General features: G+C 44.0%; 1 protein-coding gene across 1 annotated transcript; it reads left to right on the forward strand.

Annotated features, from left to right (window-relative positions):
- Positions 1-140: 140 nt before the first annotated feature.
- On the forward strand, positions 141-17343 carry cavin1a (caveolae associated protein 1a). The gene is made up of 2 exons (XM_060038946.1): positions 141-1032; positions 15024-17343. Exons 1-2 carry the CDS (start codon positions 496-498, stop codon positions 15774-15776), a joined length of 1290 nt encoding a protein of 429 aa, XP_059894929.1. The 5' UTR covers positions 141-495; the 3' UTR covers positions 15777-17343.
- Positions 17344-18475: the final 1132 nt, after the last annotated feature.

The raw sequence follows: 18475 nt of genomic DNA on the forward strand, positions 1-18475 counted from the left end.
TTTGATGGAGACCAACAGGTTTTTCCAGCAAGTGACCACCAATGTGCATGGACTGGTACTTGCGGTTACTGTGCCCACTGCCTGGGCAGGGAAAGGGGGCGGAGCCCTCAGCCACAAGGGGAGCAGTGGGAAGGGGCTTGGAAGGGGAAAGTTCTACTGGGTGGGAGCTGGGGAGCGGAGGCATTCGAGTTGGGTCACACATGCCTCAGCCGTGATACAGAGCCTGCTGCCTCTCCTGCTCCAAGAGACAGGCATAGAGACAGAGATAGAAAGAGACAGAGAAGTTTCTATAGGACAGAACAGAGTGTGGGACAGAAAGTAAACAGCAGATTAGAAGTGAGTGTACTGTTCTGTTGGCCCAGAGGCTGTCCAATAAGAGAGAAGAGGAGGTGAAAGCTGAGTTGTTGAGTTGCAGGGTGGGCTCTGTAATTTGTGTGTGGCGCTGTATTTTTATCCCGCGTGAGCGTGCGAGCACCGAGCATTCTTCCAGAGACCATGGCTGACTCAATGGTGAAGCTGGACCGGTCGATTCTGGCCGACGCGTCCTACAGTGACGACGAGGTGGCCCTGGTCGCCGCCGCCAGCGCTCCCGCTGTAGACTACGACGACGACGACGACGATGAGGAAGAGGAAGATGACGAAGTGGTCATCCGAGGGGCAGAGCTGGAAGCGGCCTCCGGGCCCCACGGCAAGAGCGAGGCGCAGGTGAACGGCGTCATGGTGCTGTCCCTGCTGGACAAGATCATCGGTGTGGTGGACCAGATCCAGACGACCCAGGGCAGCCTGGAGACCCGGCAGGAGGCCATGGAGAAGGCTGTGTCGGGGATCCAGGGGGAGCTGGCCAAGCTGGCCAAGAGCCACAGCGGCACGGCCCACAGTGTGGACAAGATGCTGGAGAAGGTGCGCAAGGTGAGCGTCAACGTGAAGTCGGTGCGGAGCAACCTGGAGAAGCAGGCGGGGCAGATCAAGAAGCTGGAGAGCAACGAGAACGAGCTGCTCAAGAGACGACACTTCAAGATACTCCTCTATCAGGTGAGCGGACTGTGGGGGGGGGGGGGGGGGAATAACGTTCAGGTTGTCGTGTTGGTTGACATAGCCGTTTCACTTGAAACCCCTCGATGACAGTACTTAAGTCGATGACAGTACCCCTCTGTGTGTCTGACTGTGGTCGATTATAGCGGTGACTGTTAAAAACAGCTATTAGGTTATTGGGAATTCTAATGAGTTAGGTGTTGCTGCATTTCCCACAATGCAATGGGAAAGTGTGACAGAAGCGTGAAACACAAATGAGGTGCCATTGGAGCGTAGGATTGTCGCCCTTTTGGATAGCCCTTATATAGCGCTGCATTTTAGTGTTCCAAATTGATCCGAACGGGTCAATTATTCCATTCCACACTAGATGACTAGATGTCATAGCAACCCTCTTATAGGACAGAGAAAGGCAAGTCGTGACGTTTTCCTTTTTAAACTAATAGTTAGACCTGGTGGTTGCTCAATAAGACTATATTAAGAAGCAAGGCCACTGATCAAAGGCACAGAGCTATAAATTCTGGCATGCTGGTGTGTATGGCGCATTACCTATACTCACAGTTTGCTTAAAGAGGCACAAAACTGCAACTGAGTAGAGCCATCTTGAACTATAAATGTATAGTAATCATGTATCCAGAGCTGGCACTAAATATAACCATATATTAAGTACAAGGTCTGTTAATTTTTTTATTCAATTATGACTGGTTTGTTCATTAAAAAAAAAAAAATTAACAATGGGACCAATGGTTTCTTTTACGTTTGGAACATATTATATTGTGTTGCCGTGGATAAGCTGCATGAACCTTACCATCTCAGCTTTCCATAGCTCGGAGCTTCCTAGTGGATCTAAAAGTGTCGTGTGTGGAAAATGGACTGCGAGTGAGTGGCTGATGAATCTACAACCTCTGAGTGTGGCTGGGGGAGCTGGTCTTTTCTGAGCGTGGCATGCTGTAACATCGGAGCTACGGTCCAGCTTGCTGCTGCTGCCACGGCATCACCCTTTCACAACTGAGTGTTGTTTAGAAAGAGCCCTGTGTCCTACTATCTGCACTATAACTACCTTTTATTACAGTAGAGGATAATCACTATTTGCAGAACTGCTAAAGCCTATGGGTTGCGTGTTTGAGTAGAGAATTTTTGTTAAAAAAATCATGAAAGCAACTGTGCGTGTGCATACATGACAATGAAGTTGTTTGTACGAAACCGTGTGTTTGGGTCAGGCCTCATAGAACAGAAGTTATATCAAGAGTAGGTATGCTCATCCAAGATAAAGTTAGGCCTTAGCTCGTCTCCTGAACTAAGAAAGTGAATAAATACGTGATTTTATTTATTTATATTATATCCATTCCTTTATTCGTATCTGTATGTATATAATGAGATATTACGAGATCATAGATAATAAGAAAATCAAATTATTAAGAGTATATAATATAATCCCTAAGTGTAACTCTTCTTATGGATGCTTAGTTTAAGGCCAGTATCTGCAAACATACCAACTGGCCACCAGCTATGCTGGCATGTCCACAGAGGGTCCAAATTACACTTTTGGCATTTAGCAGTAATTCAATCAGAGGCAAGACCTTAATAATTACTGAAGTGAAGCAGGTGCCTTCCAATGTTTGTTAAACACCACCCATTGACATTTAGAGAAAAAGGGTCCAGAATTTTCTGTAAAATCCTTATGGATATCATTTATCGAATCATGAATTGCAGTGTTGAATCGTGCAATTCATATATATCGTTTGTAGTCATTCTTCAGCTTTTCATGCCTGTATCATTGGCTATACCTTTGTGAATGCAGCCTATTTTGACATTAAAGCAGTTGTCTGAATAGATTGGTTTGTGCTGCAGTGATAGACTCCAAGCTCCGGCCTATTTATTCCCAAGGGACGGCCCCCAGGTGTCAGTTTTTAATGGCTGACGAAGAAAGAGCACCCGGTGGAACGAAAGCGCTAAGAGAATGCGAGGAGAGGGAGAGGGAGAGGCATCAGTGAGAGATGAATGTACGTAATAATTGCTTTCGATCCATGTGAGTCAAATAGGCCTAAGTGACAAGGCGACTAAAGTTGTGTTTACTTTTAAGTTAACGTAGTGATAGACTATCGTAGTTTGCATTGCCCCTGAACTTATGCGAGGCATAACACAAATATGTATTTATGTGTTTGTGTGTGTGTGTGTGTGTGTGTGTGTGTGTGTGTGTGTGTGTGTGTGTGTGTGTGTGTGTGTGTGTGTGTGTGTGTGTGTGTGTGTGTGTGTGTGCGTGCGTGCGTGCGTGCGTGCGTGCGTGTGTGTGTGTGTGTGTGTGTGTGTGTGTGTGAGCATGCGTGTGTGCGTGTGTGCGTGCGTGCGTGCGTGTGCGCACGCAAGCGAATGTGCATGCAGGTGTGAGTGTCCTACATTGACTTTTATGTCTCATGTCACTATGCTTGTTTCTCAGAATAACCACATCTTTCCGGCCACCCCTCCCCAGGGTAGGATTCTAACAGTAATGTTTTATAATTACATCAGTATAGAGGGATGCTAGCATGGTTCCTTAGCAACAGCAAGGTGTGGCAACACCATGCCTGCACCATGCCTGAGACAGAGAGATAAATAGAAAGGGGGATAGAGAGATAGTAAGATAGATAGATAGATAAATAAATATAAATATAAGTAGATGAATATAGATGTAGATGGATAAATAAAGAAATAGATGTAACGAAATGCAGCGATAAATAAATTGAAAGTTATTTATACTGTGTTGAATCAGTGTATATGTATTGATTTATAAATATATATATATATATAAACTTAAACAGAAATGTATCCCACCCAACCCTAATCTCACCATAATACTTTGACATCCGTGGGTCTTAACCAGACCATGGTCTTAAGCGTAGCAGCAGCTGATGTATAGAACCGGGACAGCACCCGGTCCAACCAGCCTGTCATCACCTGACCCCCGGGGTCCACTTCCCTTTGACCAACCCTTGTATTACCATCCGTCTCTATTCCACACTGCACTTGATTCTTTCATGTCAATTTGACATGGAAGAAATCCTGTCTAGGCCCCCGAAACATTGCTGATGGCAGGAAATCAAGGTCCCCTCCCCACCATGTGTCCACCTCGATCAGGGGGATGACCATCTCAGTAACCAAGTAGCAGTTCCTTCCTACACTTCCATTCCCCAGCCCTGTGGCACTGGGTCAAGCACTCCATCCCAGGACAGCACTGACCCACCAAGCCCACTCCAAGAATGTGTTCTGTGAGACTGATCCCAATCGGAAAATTGTTGCTATATTTGCAAATAAACATTCCAAAGGGACATTGAATTTATTATGTGCAATGCATTATTTATTATACTATAATAGTATTTATTATCAGTATGTATATCATCTTTGATTAACTTAAGTACAAATAACTTAAACTATCATTTTTGTGCATTGAAATACGGTCCAAAATGACTGATTTCTTTCCATAAAATGTATTATATTCCATGCCATTATATTATGTATGAGTATTAGTTGAACGTAGTCGGTGTTCCAGTGAGTGCATTGGATGACCCTCAGTTTTTGACACAGGGTCACTCCCTGTTAGAACGTTTTGAGGAGGCTACCAATTCAAGCAGGTCAGAGAAACTAACGCTAATAAACAACCGCACCAAATTAGCCTGGTGATTCATCGCTTTGGCATCTCTCTCTCTCTCTCTCTCTTCTTTCTCTGTCTATCTCTCTCTCTCTCTGTCTCCCTCTCTCCTTGGACGGGTATGCTTGCCACATACCCTCTCTATTGCTTTACCTATCTGTCCCTACTCACAGCTTACTGTAGGAGAGACTTCCAAAGCTCCTCTTGCCAATAGTAATTAGGAGATTAAGGATTGGAGCAAGGAGGCATTACATAATTATGAATTTATAAATGATGCCGTCAAAAGAATAGTATCCTTGATACACTATGTTTCATTTTATTTATGTTGGTTTCATCAGCCGGTGAAGCTAAGTAAACTTTCCTGATATTCTTTGTTCTCCTAACTCAGATCCTGTTTTTTCAGAATTGTACTCGAGGGGATATTTTTGGGAACCTACACAAGGCACAATGCACTTCAGTCCGGTTGTGTTTAAGAAACATGTTTTAGTTACCCCAATGTGTTAATTGTTCTCAGCCTAACTTGTAAGTCACTCTGGACACACTACTTATTGTAAGTGTGATCTAATGGGTGTACTCTGGCTTGGGTTCCCCCTGTGGCTTAGTACACTATAGTGTATAACGTACACCCTGTTAGTTCCCCTTCCTCCCGTTCTCTCTCGCTACTGATACCTCAGTCCCCCCCCCGCCCGCCCAACCCCGGCTCCTCACGGAGGGAAAACTATCTGGCAGGGTCTAGATTTCACTGCTGTGTGTCAGCTACTATGTAGAGTCAATGTGGACTAGTTCTCAGGGTCGTCTTGTATGTCCAGAATAGATCTCCATATGATAACGAGTTCATGCTGGGATTCGTTCCAATAACGTAGAGCGAAAATTGTGAAATTGCGAAATTGTTTGTTGTGCAATGCATGATAACAAATACCAAATATAGTAGTCGATGATAACAAAGTATATGGATGTCTGATCCACCCTTAATTACTTTATTTTAATTCTGATTCATTGTTCATCCGCATGCTTCCCTTCAAAGTTCCTGTTTTGATTTCTTCCTTATTGCTTATGTGGTCCTGTGTTATCTTAAGACGCTTATCCTGTTAGTCCCTCAGAAAACACGGACACGCCTTTTAGGTTTCTATTGGCAGAGTCGGTTGTTCAGCAATTGGAGTCCACTGTTATCTCTTGGGAAAAAAGTTGGGGAAAAACAATCAACAGTTTTACAAAGGATAAAGGAAAAAACATTTTTAAAACAACAACAAGAAGAGTTTTTGTAGAAAATGGTCTCTTGCTTCAGAATTAACCCAGTGTACAAAATAATATATTTATTAAGCACCCTTCGAACACAAGGAAATGAATAGTGCTTTACAAAACAAGAGCTGTCCAGTGTGTGTCCCCTGTTCTTTTTAAACTTGTTGACATCTAGGCCTAATCCATGTTTTTGTGTTTTTTTGTATTTGGGAGTCGATGTCAATGTCCTTGTTTTGCACCGCACTATTTCAAATCATAAGTGGGAACTGTCCTAGCACACGCCTGCTGTGCGAATACACAATATATCAAGGGATTTGCTGACAGTGTTTCCTCAGCCTTTCCCCCTGCCCTGGCAGTGTCGTTGGGAACATGTGCACCCGAAATGGGAGCTCTGATATTTTAGCTAGCTACATGCTACACATTGAGCTAGTACAGTATGTGTGTTTGTCATGCAACGGCTGCACAGTGCACACCTCAGAGTGCACTAGGGGCAAGTGGAAATACTATTAAAGGGTGCACAGTGGGGTGTATAAGTGTTTAAGAAGCAAACATTGCGCTGCACATGTGTTATGCATGCCAAGGAATCTAGCACACCCACTTCCGTGTTGACGAGCATAGATAATGTACATCAAGTGGATTCCTGACACTATTAAACCATACGTGTCCGAGGACATTTGCAGAATCACACTTGAACATTTGTGCGCTTGAGAACTTGAGAGTTTATTTAACTCAATATATGTTATGGGCCCCCTTCATTCCAGGAACCCCCCTCCCCACCACCACCCCTATTCCCTACATCCCCCCCCCCCCCCCCCCCCCCCCCCCCCTGTCCATTTTACCTCATTTCACCTCTGCAGACGGGATCTGCCAGCTGGGTGAAGGATCAGGTGACCAGTTGATGTAGACAGAAAAGAAAAAAGTCCTCTTGGGCGGGCCACATAGCAATGTTTCCTTCATCCACTTGATATATACTTGACACACACACACACACACACACACACACACACACACACACACACACACACACACACACACACACACACACACACACACACACACACACACACACACACATACACAAACATACACACACACACACCAACCCACAGCCTGGGTAGTAGACGCCTTATCAGCCAACGACGTGTAAAGTCTGTCGAAAGGACACTTGTGGAACCCACTTGGGTGTGTTGAGTCTAAATACTACCCTGGTCGGGAAGCTATGAAATGGCACGCAGCGGTGCCCCATTTCACTGCCTGGGGTTTGAGTTTAGTCATCCGCAGCACCAGTTATTGTTTGACCGCATGTGTGTGTCCTTCGGAGCTCGTGTTCATGTGCGGTGCTGTGGGTTACCTTCTGCAGCCAATACAGTATCAAACAGGGATTTGTATTTGTTTTGCCATCAGTCTGTCCATTGAAATGAGGCTTAGGAAGTTGCATTACAGGGTGCATTAATTGTATAAAAAGCTATTACAATTCTTCTTTTGAGGCGCGTGCTTAAATGTATCCGTAGTAAAATAGCATGACGTTGAGTCGTTGAATATCTGTGTCATTGATGTTGTATGATAATGTGTATATTGGAGAAAACGTTAGACAGGTCTGGTGTGTTCATGTGGGAAACAGCCAGTCTGGAGAAACCGGCCTTTGAAGTGCAGCCATTGCGTGAGGATCCCCACTGCTCGGCTGTGCTATGCTATACTCTGTTATGCAGTGCTACGCACGTTATGTGTTCCCGGCACTGGGCCTGTGAGTTATCTGCTGTCAGTAAGACTAGTCCTACGTCTATAACAGGCACGGGTGCCTTCAGATTAAGTTTTGCAAAATTGACGTTATGAATGATTTCATCAGAAATTATATGATGTGGTATAGCGGTAATGCAGATAAAAATAAAGATTATGGTTGCTTTAAGTTTTAATAAACTATCTTGCATACAAATCGAGTACGTTCGTATTCAGTTATTTAACTGAAACAGTTCTGGACATTCTTCTGAGTTCTTCACTTTATAAGCTGCAGCAACGGGAAGGCAGCTCACTCTGTCTCCACACGAAAGCCTCATGAGGAGGGCCAGTCATTATTTCCACTAATAATCTCCTGCTTACACAGTAACCTGTGGGGGAACAAAGGAGGGCATTGTGGTGGGCTGGCTCCTTGCAGGTATTGTTGGCCAGGAATGATAGCTCATTAGCCGTTAATGCTAACGAGCAAACATGGAATCCCTGTGTTAGGTTCTCCATTAGCTCTGACGTTGGGTTTTTCGATATCAGTTCACAATGCAGATTGATTTACCTCTTTTCCTCATCTTGAAATTAATTTACGTATCTATATTTTTCTATATATATTTTGATACTAAATGTTCTTAATTTCAAGTGGTAGAAGTAGTAGTCGGAGTGGTGGTATCATTTTAATAAAATCTTTAATTAATATTATTGTGAAAAATCACTAATGATCAGCATAGAGGGCAATATTTTTTATCTATATATTTTGATTTAGATTAACTAGGATTACATAAAAACTGACCCAATTGAAAGTTTGAATTCAGAGTTCTTAATGGTGGCCCAAAACCTTCTTCCAACATTACATAATATGTTGGCATCAATGTGTGTAAATCAGTATCATAAGTGAGGGGTACCTTTACCATGTATATATATATATAATCCACCCTGAGCTGCTAGATCTTGCAGGGATGCAGGGTCGGAAAAGTCAATGTTGTTTCTTTGCATGTGGCTATGGTAGGATTCCAGTGGTTTCAGACCTGGAAGAGCTTACCCGTGGAAAAGGGCTTTCCCCATGCACTCAAATTCCTGGCTGTGAGTTCGCAATTGACCGCGAAAAGGAAAACCGAGGAACTGGGCGCTCACCGTGGCATACGCACGGCCCTCCAGCCATGACATCACCCCGGGTGACTGGGTGAATGAGCCCGTCTGTTTGCAGCAGAACTTCCATTACACCACAGTTAAGTCAGTCCTCTGTGAGGGCCCAAGAGGCCGCTCTTTGTTTTCACACACACACACACACACGCACACACACACACACACACACACACACACACACACACACACACACACACACACACACACACACACACACACACACACACACACACACACACACACACACACACACACACACACACACACACACACACACACACACACACACACACAACCGTTCTCCTTGTGGGGAGAATCCTCACAAATGTGATAGCTTAGCCTCTTCCCTGGAGGATTCCCCCTCAAATGTAATGTGATGGTGCAACATCACCTATATTTAGCTTTTATGTATCTACCCAGCTGGTGGTCAGAAATCTTGCACATGGATGCCTACAGGTAGACTGTGGACCTTGGGTATCGACCAATATACATTTCAGCCTCGAGTGTAATACCCAAACCACAATGCTGTCCTGCTTGTGTATAATATGCAGCCTCAACTATATATTTTCTATCACTGCTTACGAAATAAATTAATAACTCAAGCCATATTAACATAAAAAGCAGCTAAGGTGTACATTCTTTTTAAGTCTTTGCCAATCAGCTCTGATTTCTGGGATGCAATCTGCAGCACTGCAGGATCTCCCACTCTCTCTTCCTATCCGTATTCTTCTCATATAGTCCTTCACTGTCCCTGGGGTGTTAGATTTGGGGGCAATATTGCCTCCCCCCCCTCTCCCCTGGACCAGCTAAGTGCACAGCTGCACAGACAGGCCCGGGCAGCTGCTGCGGTGTGTGACTCACCCAAACAGCCTTTCATCAAGACGGTGTGAGAGACTTGTTAAGGGGACATGTCAGGATAGCGGTATTTTGGAAGCGAGAGTATCTCTCACAGCTCTTTCTTTCTGTCTCTCCCCCCACTGCCCTCACACCCCAAAGGAAATTCATGTGATTTTGCTAAATTAAAATCGTAGTATCAAATCCATAAATGACTCTGCTTTTCAATATCTGTCATTTAGGAAGCCTGAAAACACTAAATGCATTATAACAGGCAGTCCCCTATCTGCCATTGTCAGGAATTGGTTTCACATTTCTAGTTAGTCATTCATTTATAATTCAAATTTAGTTATTTGATTTCCATGTGCTTTCCATGGCCATGCCATATCACTTTGTGTTTTTACTGCTAAGCAACAGTATTGTATCGGAAGCGTGTATATTGGAGATCATTAGAGAGGTGGCAGGGGCTGGGGGAATGTCAGGAGCACAGGAAAAGCTATGTTTCCCATGACAACAGCTGTATGAGTCATGGGAAAGTTCTGCCTGATAACGCCAAAATATTACAAATTTTCTGAGGCTGAGACAGATTATTTACGGAAATAAAAATAACTGTGATATTGATTGTATGCCTTCATAAGGCCGGTTTTCTCCACATCTGTATTTTTATCTATTTTATTACAAAACAATATTATTTTATTATGGGTTACAAAACGTAACACCAGTCAGCACTTGTAATTGTAGTCCATTTCGGAATCGCTTATTTCCTAATGCCGCTTTTCCACCGCACATGTAGCTCGACTCGACACGACTCGACACGACACGACTCGACACGGTAGCAACACGGGTGCTTTTCCACCGCAAATAGTACCTCCTGGACGTGGGCGGGGTCGGCTGCGCGAAAGGGCCGTGACGTATTTGTGTACGCGACGCAAACAACACATACGCAACCCACACATGGACAGAACCCACATAACAACAATGGAGGACATCGATCACATTACTATTATTAGCCGGCATGTTGAAGAAGTTGGAGAAGTGGAACATGTTGGCTGCGGCGCTGCTATGGATGTTACCAGCATGGTTGCCATGTCGCTCTCGTGACTTCGTCACACTCTCTGGCCAATCAGTCGCCGGCCGTCTGCCGACGTCACCTTTTAGCATCGGCTCAGCTCGCTTGGTACCTAGAGCGAGTAGGTACTAGAAAAAGCAGCCACTTCAGGTACCAGATACCATGGTACCGCGGTGGAAACGCAAAAAATGCGAGCTGAGTCGAGTCGTGTCGAGTCGTGTCGAGCTGGTACCATGCAGTGGAAAAGCGGCATAAGTGGACCACAATCTTTTTTTATATCTTCGCTAAAATCTGCAAAGCATTACCACATATAAACACAAGATCCCTAAAGGGAAACACAAACACACACACAAAGTGTGTCTCATAGCCACTCATGGAGGAAATACTAGCCGTCATGATTACCAACAGAGGTCTCTCTCATTGACCAGCGGGAGAACCGTGCCTCATCACACCCCTCCATTCCTTGCACCTGTCAGAATGCACATGTGAAGCAGACTTTTCCAGAGCTCTCTGTGTGGGTCTGTAGTCTGTGTGTGTGTGTTTGGGGGGGGGGGGGGGCGTGGAGTGAGGAACTTTGAAGGTAACACATGGGCACGAATGGACTTTCCATGTCTCTCATCACTCTCTCTCTCTCTGTCCGTTGAGCTTTTTTCTTTTGTTGTAAAAAAAAATGGATCAGTAGATGCTTTTAGGATTACTCAGAGAAAGTCCCTTGGAACAAGTGTGAGCGTCAGTTTCATTGTTCTGTCTGCTGCTTCTGATCTTACCTAAGTATCTAATGAAAAAAGGGCCAGTTGTCAGCTGCTGACAACTGGCCCTTTTTCTTGAGATATTAGATATTTTCGAGTTACCAGGGAGTCAATTAACTCGTTTGAAAATCCATGTTTTTCACACAATTCAATGTGTGGATAATGTGTTTGTCAAAGCATATGCATGTGAGAATCCATGAGTCGTTTTTTTATGAGTTTCTTTATTGTGTTCATAATAGAATAAAGTACAAATATCTTCTTTTGGAATCGAGTATAATACCATTCTATACTTAACACTATTACTACACTACCTATGCGTATATACTTAATGTTATGTTTATATTGGGCTTCATTGTATACATATTCCCATGTGACTGTCAAAGGGGATAGTACCACCTAGGCCCGCTTACAAGCTTAAGACTATGTACCATTCCAGTCTCCAAAGGCCACAGTCTTTCATCTTTACATGGTGCCGTAACCGTTCCTCTCCCCTCTATTGGCGCGTTGGGACCCTAACAGCATCCAAAACACCGCTCTCTAAGGCAGTTCCTCTCTCCGACCCAGATAAATGTGGGATGCCTGCTCTGTATGATTGATTGCATTTTTGACATGCAAAGGACTGTGTGTGTGTGTGTGCGTGTGTGTGTGTGTGTGTGTGTGTGTGTGTGTGTGTGTGTGTGTGTGTGTGTGTGTGTGTGTGTGTGTGTGTGTGTGTGTGTGTGTGTGTGTGTGTGTGTGTGTGTGTGTGTGTGGAAAAAGACCCATCACCTACTGTATTTTCTTCTGACAAATGTACTTATCGTGAGTGGCTTTGGATAAAAGCATCTGATAAAGGGCCTACATGTAAATGTACTGCATGTACTCTGTGCTCGCCGCATACAATAGAATAACATGTACGCCGTATCACTGAACAGTTGGTCAGAGACGTCATTCATCAGTTGCCATCGGGTCTGACACAAGCTGAACATGCGGGCAAACATTATGCATACATTCGTACAAGCTGAGCCAGACAGACAGACGAACAGACTGGTGGTGCCGTTGAACCTGATTCACATTGCCTTGTCCATCGTAGTCTACGAAGTCAGTTTATCATAGGTTGTCCTGTTTGTTCTAGCCGTCATATTCCCGTTAGAGCTATGCGGCGGGGGTATTGTTGTCGACATGTCGACTATTATTTGTTGGAGGGCGTTGCCACGGTGACAGGGGCCCCCGTGTTTATTTGTTGCTTGGCAAATAGGGAGGCTGTTGGGTTGGGGCTGAGGGGCTGAGAGAGGGGGGGGCTGATTGGCCAGGACTGAGTGCTGGCCTGGCAGGGGACCAAGGATCGCTCAATGGCATCCAGGGAGAGCGCACGGCAAGCCCAAAATACACAGAGTTGGTTGGCAGCGCCAGGCCCATACTCAGCGCCAGATAAGGAAGCAATGTCCGTTTAATGACTGGATCATGTGGCGATTTCTTTTACTGCCCGAGATTACGTTCTGTATATAGGCGGGAGGAAAGAAATGTGGCGACAATACATTTTGGTAATAGAGCAACAGGGTTAGACATAGCGTCTGTCAGCTGATTCCGATGGATATCGAAAGTGGCCCGGCCGAAGTTTACACATACATGCAAACTTGCGGAGACACACACACACACACACACACACACACACACACATACACACACACACACACACACACACACACACACACACACACACACACACACACACACACACACACACACACACACACACACACACACACACACACACACACACATACATGCGATCCCTGCTTGATATTTAGGCCTACACTCTTTATGATGGCTCTTTTTAAAAGGCAAGGCAATCTATAGAATTACAAGATAGAATTACAAATGACAGATTATTGGTTCACAAGTCTTATTATTAGACATACAGATGGCACATATAGAACTCTGCACTGTTATTGCGACCACAGCCAATGCAGAAACAGCCAGGAGGGGTATGCATGTGTTCCGGTAAGGTGTTCTATAGGTTCACTTACTGCTATTATAAGTTCCATGAACTGTCACAGTAATATGCAACCGATCGAACTGGTGGAAAATATTAACTCGATTAGCAAACTGGCTGAAAATAACAACCTTGAAGACTAGAACTCAGTGGCAGGACAACAGGACAAGGCAAATACAAGGCCTGGTCGGTTCCGCCGACCAGGAAACAGGTAGATGCCAGGCAAACATGTTGGCGAGCTGGAAACATGGTACAGGCAGAGCAGGTCTTACCTGCTGGTATGTTAGCATCCCCACACACACATGTTAGAGTGTGTGTGGGGATGTCACATGTACGTCCTTGTGGGCTCTGATTGCCCAATGCACCACAGTTGTGCCGCCAAGTTGAAATACTGACTTTTCTGACAATGTTCTTTGAGATTTCCATCCCATGTCGGAATATCTGTTTTTGCCCTCACTGCCTGTTTCAAGACCTCTGGTTGATCCAGACAAAGAAAATGGTCTGGATCAACTGAGAGTGTAATAGATTCTACTCCACCCAAACGCCTCATCCTCTTTTTAAATCTTGGAGTTGCAAATAAAAGATGAAGCTCAGAGCCAAGAAGGATTTCAAGAAGGATAATGCAATTTCTTATCAACAGATTATTCAGACATGCAACTTATTTTACATTGACCATAATGAAATAATCCACATGAGCTGGTTAATAAGGTGCAAACAATAAATACATTGCAAACATATAAACCTACATTAGCTTATTAAGCCACGATAAAGGGCTGGTCGTCGCTTGTCATTGTCAAAATGTAATATTTGCGCTCGGGTCAAGATATAATTGTGCTCGCCTTGTCTTGCACTCATATTTTCTTAACCTGAACCGACAGTTGGAGTGTTGTGTCAATGTTGTGAACTTGGACTGCAGTAAACGCTCAGTGTCTTGTTCAACGTTATACCTTAAAATAGTAGGACGGGATGGGATAACACAGGTGAACACAATTAACTAAATAACACAGTTGGAGACAATTCATGTAAACGAGACTTGGGGGAGAGAAGAGGACAGCTACAGGACAGAACATGAAAGATTTCAAACGGCTACAAGTTGATGAAATATGGATAGGATGTCAATCAGAGCACAGCCTAAAACCTCGGACTGTCGTTTAGGGTCACTTTGAACCACTTTGAACTCTTGTGTGTGTGTGTATGTGTGTGTGTGTGGGTGTGTGGGTGGGTGTTTGTGTGTGGGTGCGCCTATGCCCGTGTGTTAATGTATGTGGGGTTGTGTGCTTTCAACGAGGCCCAGTGTTTTACTGGTGGACCACTAGATGGGGCTCTAAGAGCAGAACGTGATGCACCTAGCATGTACATAACAAGGTTTATGAATGAGTCATCAGTAGGAATTTCCATTTTGTTGACCTTTGCCTCCTACCGTTTACTGTCATTAAAATGTTCTCGGAATCATTGTGTCTGGAGAATGTCATTTTAGTTATGGGAACATTACTACAGCTTTGTAAACCTTGGTAGAATACATACTTCCATTTGTGCTGGTATTTGGCCAGTGTTTCAAATATTAAAACTGCTATAATCTTCAGCTTCATTCTTGCGCTAACCCCCACGCTCTGTTTTTCCGATCCCCTCCCCCAGGACGAAACAAAGCCCCCCAAACCCACAAAGTCCAAGTCCCCCGAGGCGGTGTGCGAGGCCGGGGTGGCGGCGGACGGCCTGGGGCAGATCCCCGAAGGCGCCCCCGACCACGTCAACTCAGACGAGGAGGTGGAGATCGAGGAGATCGTCGAGGAGTCCCGCGCCGAGCGCATCAAGCGCAGCGGCAAGCAGCGCGTGGACCACCTGAAGAAGGCCTTCTCCAAGGAGGAGATGGAGAAGACCAAGCTGAAGACCAAGGAGAACCTGGCCAAGACCAAGCAGAGGACCCGCGAGAACCTGGAGAAGACGAAACTGCGGACCCGCAAGAACCTGGAGAAGACCAAGCACAGCCTGGAGAAGAAGATGGGCAAGCTGAGCTCCCGCATGACCCCCAACCTGGAGCGCAAGGAGAAGATCAAGGTGGCCAAGGAGAAGGCCAAGGAGAAGGCCAAGCGCGGCCACCCCAAGACGTACGTGTACCGTGTGCCACCTTTCACCTTCCACGTGAAGAAGTTCCGCGACGGGGAGGAGGAGGAAGAGGAGGAGGAGGTGGTGGTGGTGCAACACGACGAAGAGGACGTGGAGGAGGAATCCGAGGAGGGTCTGGGCGAGGGCGAGAGAGGCGGCGTGGTTGTGGAGGAGGGGGAGCTGGTGAGGGTAGACAGCCCGGAAAGGGATGCCCTTTTGCAGGTGAAGGAGGACTCTCAGCTGGTGGTGGTGGAGGACAACCACCTAAAAGTGCGCGGCAATTAGAAACTGCCATTGGTCCTCGTCCGTCATCGATGTGGTTACAGAGAGGGATGACATAGAAGGTTGGGAGAACGAAAGATGTGGGGAAGTCACAAGTGGTTGGAAATCATAAGGACACAATTTTAGTCAAACTAAACTTTCTGGATATGATCACAATTTATGCAATCACATATTCATGTTTTGTTTTTTTCTTACACTACAAGGATGGTTTATATTTTCACAATTTGCTCCTCTTATGCATGCCATTAGTTGAAAATAAAATACACTGTGTTTAAGGCTTTTTAACCATTTTTCAGTGGACTGCCATCATCGTTCTCTGCAGCAAATATGCTATTTATGTAGATTCTAGGAATGTTAGGAAAAATAAGAAACGGATGGACATGGAGAAAATGGTAGAAAATATATTATGCTTGTAGAAAAAGCTCTTGTAAAATATGCACCTATAGGAAAATAGAGGGTGTTATTGGCAGGGTTTGAATTGCAATGAATTGTATACAGTCACAAATGCATGGCTGAATAAAAAAAGGGATTTGTAACAAAAAAGGTATGGTTTTGGGTTTGAAAGGAGGCAGGAGTGGAAGACAAGGGAATTGTTGATGTTTGTTTTTCCTTTACTGAAGCATTTATTAACACATTACTGTTATGTCCTGTGGTACCTCCTGCTCTAGAGGCCCCACTGGAACCTAGAGCTGTCTCTGACCGCTTGTCAAGAAGATGTCACATTAAAGGAGGACGTAGGACAGAAGACATGGTGCAATGGAGATTTTCCTTTTTAACACGCTGCCTTAAAAAAGTATAGGTTAGGCTTTATATATATATATAGTATTAAAAATAACAAATAATGAATTCAGACGGCAGATTATGATCTCTTTATATGAAACTACTGATGTAAGAAGCGTTTTATACGAAGCAATGTTTGGAGTTGTACTATATTATTTCATTAACTTCTACTGATTGTGTCTAATCGCAACTAGTGGCATCCGTAGCATTTAGATGTGATGTCATAATTAGTAGTGCTTTTCACTGTGCATGCTAATGCACTTCAAGTTAGTATTAGCACGTTTGTATTCAACAGTCGTATACGTGGAAATACAGTGGGCTGTTAGCACTTCATAATTCGGTGCTATGTGAGTTTAACATTACTATTAAACGCTCATGACGTGTTAAATGTAATTACAGGAAGAAAAATAATTGCCATTTTTCTTGTATTTCAGGACCAGGTGACAGCTTAATGATAATCCATGTCCATGTATAGAAGTAAAATGTCATGCTAGGCACTAGATACATCTGAAAGAACCAGAAGTGAATCACCAGAGATTGTGAATTGAATTGGCGCTCGTATGTAATAATGTCATGTCCAGAGAATTTCAAAACTCAGTGAAAAACGTGTGACACATATTGTGCTTATAATAACCGGAGAAAGCAGAATGTAGAAGGATAATGTCAACATCCTGCTGGATATTATTATTTCAAGCCACCAGGTCAATGATAAATAATGAATTATGCTGTGGAGTGCATGGTGCTTAAGACATTATGAATGCTGCTGAAAACATTAAATAACTAAATACCATATACCGTGTGCAGATCTTTCTTTTATTTTTAAAGCTTCTCAAAGGTTATCGAAGAAGTGCATGAATGTTGTCAATATATTAATTCCAATATTAATTCAGAATCTGTTTACATTTATTAATTTTCATTAATTTACAGGAGATGCTTTCATCCAAATATGAGTTTTGGAGAAGGTATGGGGGAATCATCTAGCTCAAGCACACCTACTAGAGTACAAACAAGAGGCCCTTACCACTTAAAAGGCTTCAAATCGAAACAATGACGCTCAAATCAGATACAAGGCTGGAAAAGGGGGAGGAACTTAAAAGACCTGGTTCTGGGCCAGATTTCTGAGAAGCCAACCGACGCACACTTCGGAACCGAGCCCGGATGAATATTGGGTGCCTCCCCACTGTATCCCGAGAATCCATTGCACACAAGTCATTATTGTTGATTGACTGTCACCATGTGATGGTAGCGGGCCTGACCTTGAAGACGTGAGTGAGGGGGGGTGGGGGAAAGTACCCTTTGCTACATAGGACTATGTATGAATCAGTATTGAATAGGCCATACGTTTGTTTAGGTTAGGTGGAGTGTTAAAATGCTATGGCATGAATTGATTAAATTGAAACAAGGATAAATTCTTGCCATGCTTTGAATACAAATCTGACAAGATACATTCCGTTGAACACCATGATGTTTTTTGGAGACGTAGGCCTAATTGACTTGCCCTAGTTACAGCCATGAGCCGACAGCGTACTGTTCAGACAATGTGGTTGTGGGCAATAAACAGTGCTGTTTGTTATTGCTTGACATTCAGAGACAATATTCTTCTCAACAACATAAACAGATATGCTTCCTAGCCGTTTTTAAGTTGAATATTTATGTATTTCTTGTAATTTAATAGTCATATATAATTGACAAAAAAAAAAAATATTAAAAAAATAAAAATAAAGTTTATATTTTCTTTGATTCTTCGTGGTGCTGGTTGTAAAAAGGTCCCTGTTTTTTCTTTATTAGGTGTTGTTTGTAAGTGAAAGTGTCCATGCTTCGGCGTATAAACCCGTGATGACGTAACACTGCCAGTAATTCAGATGACTTCCAGACTGGCTATTCTGTTTAACGCTACACCCTCCCGCTGTAGCTGATTGACT

This window comes from Gadus macrocephalus, chromosome 2, assembly GCF_031168955.1.
Source record: "Gadus macrocephalus chromosome 2, ASM3116895v1".
Taxonomy (NCBI): Eukaryota; Metazoa; Chordata; class Actinopteri; order Gadiformes; family Gadidae; genus Gadus; species Gadus macrocephalus.